At 42.1% G+C, this 5927-nt stretch overlaps 1 protein-coding gene across 1 annotated transcript; it reads left to right on the forward strand.

The window, feature by feature from the left end:
* The first annotated feature begins 236 nt into the window (after window positions 1-236).
* Window positions 237-5600, forward strand: LOC131499010 (cytochrome b-c1 complex subunit Rieske, mitochondrial). The gene is made up of 2 exons (XM_058706632.1): window positions 237-516; window positions 4711-5600. The coding sequence occupies exons 1-2, from the start codon at window positions 303-305 to the stop codon at window positions 5319-5321; spliced, it is 825 nt and encodes a 274-aa protein (XP_058562615.1). The 5' UTR covers window positions 237-302; the 3' UTR covers window positions 5322-5600.
* Window positions 5601-5927: the final 327 nt, after the last annotated feature.

Raw genomic sequence — 5927 nt, forward strand, 5'->3', positions numbered from 1 at the left:
TGCGGGCCTCCTTTGCGCAGACACCAGGTTACACACCAAAAGATGTTGGGGAGGACAGATTGGGCGGCACCCACACCTTCCCGCCCGGCTCCGCCCCTCCCCCTTCCGCTCTTAGCGTACGCTCGTAGCCCCGCCTCTGACGCAGCGCCTTTCCTGGCTCTGTACCCCCACCTCTCAGGGGAGCCACCGTTGAGGCCGGCGCGCTGACGTCACGGATCGCGCGCCTCCTGTGCTTCCTCGCGCCTGCGCCGCGGCGAAAGGTCGTCCCTGTGACCGGCTCGGCGTTTGGAGCAGCTGTCGCCATGTTGTCGGTGGCCGCCCGTTCGGGCCCGTTCGCGCCCGTCCTATCGGCCACGTCCCGCGGGGTGGCGGGCGCGTTGCGGCCTCTGGTGCAGGCTTCAGTGCCCGCCACCTCGGAGCCGCCGGTGCTGGACGTGAAGCGGCCCTTCCTGTGCCGGGAGTCGCTGAGTGGCCAGGCCGCGAGCCGGCCTTTGGTCGCCTCCGTGGGCCTCAATGGTGAGCCGGGCTGAGGGGTACTCCCGTTCTCGCTCCCTCCGGCCCTCGACCCACGGCGCAGCTCAGGAGGGCGGGGAAATGGAGCGGAGCCCCTTTGGGGGATTAAGTTGCCTTGCTGGGTCGACCTTGGGCAAGCTTCTACACCTCCTGGGTGTCTGCCCTCACCTGTGCGCGGACGCGGCTAGGTTGGGCGATCTCAAGTGACCTCCAGCTCTCGCTTTGCGGACCTCTGTTTCCGTTGGCGACCAGTCTGCCTAAACCACAGGCTAATCTTGTACGTCATAGGTTAAGTTCAAGAACTCTGAATGCCGACTGTTTCCAGCAAAGTCTGACAGATTTTGCTGCTTACAGGTCGTTTGGGCAAATTTCTGAATGTTTTTCCTCACCAGTGAAATGGATGAATGATTATACCAATTACGTAGGTAATGTCATGAGGTTTAGATGGAAAAATTCTACTTAAAGCCATTAGCACATTTGGGGGCATTTTATTATACATGTTGAAAAAATAAGAACTATTAATGTTTGGGACGTTGTCCTGCTCACTGCCACCTAAACCGTCTAATGCCCTTGTCTTTCACGCATCCCTCCCAACAGCAACAGCAGCAAAACAATAACACAAGCCCCAAGGTCATTAATGATGTGGAGTATCGGCAATGTTTTGCTGGGCCAGAGGGTTTTTACACGAGCCACAAGCAGAGGTTGGTGATATTCCCATTTTACAGGTAGAAAACAAACTACAAGAAGTGAAGTGACTTACACAAGGATAAACTTTGTGTATGTGATAGAACATGGATTTGAAAGATTGATTTAGCCATGAACCAGATCCTGCACTATCTTTTGTGCCATGTCTTTTTTTTTTTTTTTTCATGCTCTGTATTGGAAATCCTCAAATGGCAACCTGTGTGCCATTGTACCTGTAGTGTTCCCAACCTGCACAGTCTTAAAAAAGGAAGATTTCTTGCGTGTTTTAAAATGTTGGAATCTGGCAACACTGAACTTGTTTCACCATGAGAAAAGTGCTGTGCACTGGCTGCCCTCTTAGTTGGAGCAGTCACTCTTCCAGGTCATCACAGTTCTCACCAGACCTCCTCCATTGCGTTATCTGCCTGCCTGGCCCCACTGACAGTGACACTTGCCCTGCAAGCTAAGTTATTACCCCCACTCTCTTTAGTTTTTCTTCATTCACCCTGTTCTCTTTACTTTAAAATAATCCTCCCACTCAGTTTTCCACATTTCTGTCTTACCAAATCAATCTCAGTTCAGGGTCAGGTCAATAAAATTTTATATTTGCTGATTCCTTTATTTTTATGGTACATAACACTTCCTACTATTGCATTTCCTGGTGATTCCTCTGACCTTGAGCTTGAGGCATAGAGAAGAATCTTTATTTTTCTGTTTCCTACAACCTCAGATTTTGCATACAGGCAGTGCAGGATATTGGTGAATGAATAAAATGGCGATTTTTGTTGTTGTTTGGGGGCACCAGTGGGTTTTGGAGACACTGTTCAGGGCGTGAACAGAGTACACCAGCCCATCCCAAGCCTATTCTTTGGATCTGGAGGTAAGAAACAATAAAGGAGGACAAAATTTCAACAGCAAATGCAAAAAGCATCTTTGGAATTTGTCTAGTGACTAAAGGGTTTCTTCTAAAAATTAGAGGCTTACCTGACTTTCCCAAGAACAGGTAAATAATACAGAACCGTAAGGCAAACTTTTTCTATAATAATGCCTTCAGCTTGTAGTTTCAGTTCACGTTATAATCTGTCTAGATGGTTTGTAGAAAGATAGTTCTGAGGGTGTGAAATGGGAGGGTTGGATCAGAAGATCCATGAGGTGAGAGGAAGATTTCCAAGGCACATCAGAGTTCATCTTAAGAAAGAAAAACCTGTTTTTTGTTATAGTCTCTTAAATTTTCTCTATTTCCAGAAGTATCTGGTTTTGCTTGAGTTTAGAACTAAATCTAGCTAGCATCTTTGTTGCTAAAGCCACACCTAATACAGTTAATGTAAATTATTTAGAAATGACTTTTGGAATATGGCAGTTAAATTTCCCAAAATATTCATGGTGGTACAATATACAATAGTACAGTATTGTACTATTGTACTAAAGTGTAACCTGCTAGGTAGAGTGGCAGTAGACAGCTGGATTTCTTTCACCACCAAATCTCTGGATGAGAATGTCAAAACCATTCTGTTTATTGTTCCTGTACATTTGCTTGTATACTGTTATATGGTTAAAGATTGTAGGCACTGTTTTTAATGTAGAAGTATGGACTTTGGTTCCTTCATCTTTTAGGTATGATACACATTTTCCTTTGTAATTCCAGAGTATACCAAAGGAGGGTAATTCATATTTGATCCCAAACCCCAGTCTACACTGTTAGGTTAGCATTAGGTAGAAGTAAGGTAGTATATGATGTAATGTCACTTTGCCATAGTTGTAAATATTAGGTAGTCACTACCCTTATTGTTTGGGAATACAGCTGGCCCTTGAACAACATGGATTTGAACTGTGCAGGTCCACTTATATGTGGATTTTTTTTTTTTTTTTTAAATATGGTACACTGCTGCAAATGTATTTTTTATGGTTTTCTTAATATTTTCTTTTCCCTAGCTTACTTTATTATAAGAATTACATACATGAGATGTATAACATACAAATTATGTGTTAATCCCATTGCATGTGGGATCAGTGCCCCTAATCTCCACGTTCAAGGCTGACTTACAGCTTCCATTGTTACTGACTTAGAACCATGTGAAAAGTGTGGTCATGTTCTTTATTGTAATACTCAAGGAAGTATATTAGGATGAGACAGCCTAGTAGGCTGCAACTTACATGAAATTGCATTTGATAAGTACATTTTTCTTTTTGAAACAACAGTTTTTAAGTGAGGAATTTTTAATGTCCCTTTTATAAAAAAAGAAACCTTGTGACAAATTTCCTAAAATGCGTATACAACTTGCAAAGAAATTTGCTTCCTGAAACATACTTAAAAGTGATGCCAGTAAGTTAATTTTTTGTCAGATATTTTAAAATAGTATGGACAAAAGGTCATAATCTGTTTAGTTTAAAAACTACTTACATCCAAAGTACTACATAAATAGTAATTAGTTAACATTCATTTGACACAAAGATCTGGCCAGCCTGCAGTAGTAGTGTCTCAGTTGAGAAATCCACAGCACTGAAAAAGAAAGATAGTGCCCTTACTCTTAAAGAAGTTACTGCCCTTCGCTGAAGAGGGGGATATATGAAAATTTGCTCTTTTATCCTGTACTAAGTTGAAATAATTGGCTCTTTTGGAGATTTCATTTGATAGTTGTGTATTTTGACAAGGATGTCCTTTTCTGCCCATTGGTGGCTTTACTTGAAGTTAAAGTAATACTGATTTATATTCCAGAGTCTAAAATAGAAAATCTCTTCATTTTCTGCAACTAAAGTTATACTAACAGTTCACAGAATGTTTATGGTAATAAGTATTTATGAATTTTTAGCAGTTCTACTGAACTTTCAGAGAGTAAGTAGATAGTAATGTGAAGTTAGACATTTGGTTTAATAAGATGATCACAAATCACCTTTTTTTTTTTAATGTTTATTTTGTGCACGAGAGAGAGAGAGAGAGAGCGAGAGAGAGAGGGAGAGAGAACGTGGGTGGGGGAGGGGCAGAGAGAGAGGGAGAGCGAAAATCTCAAGCAGGCTCCTGAAATCAGGAGTCAGACGCTTAACTGACCGAGCTACCCAGGAGCCCCACAAATCAACTTATTGGGTGGACTTGATGAGTTTTACGGTCCCTTGTAATCCAGAGAATATGGGAAGTAGTTAACATAGTTGTATGTCTTGGCATGTTGAATTTTGGGGATTTTAAAATATTGCTGTTTACAGTACTATTTAACTTTTTAGATTTGATGCACTAAATCGTTAGAAATTCTGAGTCAACTGTGTTCAATCAGGAAGAACTCAGTTTACGCATATTATCCTGTGATTTCATACCAGTGTGATAGGTAGTGATTGACTTCATTTCTTTTTCAATATTTTCTATGCAGGCACTGCCAACCTGACCATTTCTGGCATTAGTGCTATATTTCACATTTTTATAACTTGATTTTTGCTTATGAATTCACAAAGGTTATTTCCTGATGTATACTTCTTTCAGGGTACTCATCTAATTGTTTTTTTAACTTTCTGTTTATCTTGCAGTCCCTGCTTCTGTTCGTTATTCCCACACAGACATCAGAGTGCCTGACTTCTCTGACTATCGACGCACCGAAGTGTTAGATGGTACAAAGTCTTCAAAAGAGAGCAGTGAGGCTAGAAAAGGTTTCTCCTATTTGATAACTGCAACAACTAGTATAGGTGTTGCATATGCTGCCAAGAATGTCGTCTCCCAGTTTGTTTCCAGCATGAGTGCTTCTGCTGATGTGTTGGCCATGTCGAAAATCGAAATCAAGCTATCCGATATTCCAGAAGGCAAGAACATGGCTTTCAAATGGAGAGGAAAACCGCTGTTTGTGCGTCATAGAACCAAGAAGGAAATTGAGCAGGAAGCTGCAGTTGAAGTGTCCCAGTTGAGGGACCCGCAGCATGATTTAGATCGAGTAAAGAAACCTGAATGGGTTATCCTGATAGGTGTTTGCACTCATCTTGGTTGTGTACCCATTGCAAATGCAGGAGATTTTGGTGGTTATTACTGCCCTTGCCATGGGTCACACTATGATGCTTCTGGCAGGATCAGGAAGGGGCCTGCACCTCTCAATCTTGAAGTTCCCTCATATGAGTTCACCGGTGATGACATGGTGATTGTTGGTTAGAGATCTGGACTCAAGTCCAAGGTTCCTTTCAGTCGTCTTGTCACCTCAGAAGACCTATGAGCAAGCCTTCTATACTTAAGTGGGTTGATTTGAAATATTTAAGAATTGCTGATAATGTATTTGCAAACATTTATGTGAAGTAAATTGAATTTAATGTTGAATGCTTTCAAGCATTCACCTAATAAAGCCACTGTTAAACATTATTAAGTTCAAAGACTTAAAAGGTGCAGTGTCTTTGATAGTTAATTCTAATTAAAAATTACAGACTTATGTACCAGATATTTGTGAAATCTGTAATTGACGTTCTCCTTCATCTTCCTTCTTTATGTTAGGGTCAACAGATTCTGCAGAGCTAATGGTTAGACTGAGGTAAAAGTAGCTGGTCATTTCCAAGTCCTGGGAGATGTTTATGGCATTGGCAGAAACAGTAATATCCAGGTTTCCCTTTTGTTCTTTTACACATGAGTCCTGGCTGTGTGTGTCCTGCCGCACGTGCCCCCCAGCCCCCGGTCTGTATGATGATGTTGAATGTAACCTCTGGGAGAATCCTAAATGGGGTGTTAGCAGCTCTGAGGGTTTAGCCCCAGCTCTAGCTAGCTGTTTTCC

This window comes from Neofelis nebulosa, chromosome 17 (genome assembly GCF_028018385.1).
Source record: "Neofelis nebulosa isolate mNeoNeb1 chromosome 17, mNeoNeb1.pri, whole genome shotgun sequence".
NCBI classification, from domain to species: domain Eukaryota; kingdom Metazoa; phylum Chordata; class Mammalia; order Carnivora; family Felidae; genus Neofelis; species Neofelis nebulosa.

Coding starts and splice junctions, on each gene's coding strand:
- LOC131499010 (XM_058706632.1), top strand. CDS start 303: ATGTTGTCGGTGGCCGCCCGTTCGGGCCCGTTCGCGCCCGTCCTATCG. Junction 517..4,710: donor CGCCTCCGTGGGCCTCAATG/GTGAGCCGGGCT, acceptor TTTATCTTGCAG/TCCCTGCTTCTGTTCGTTAT.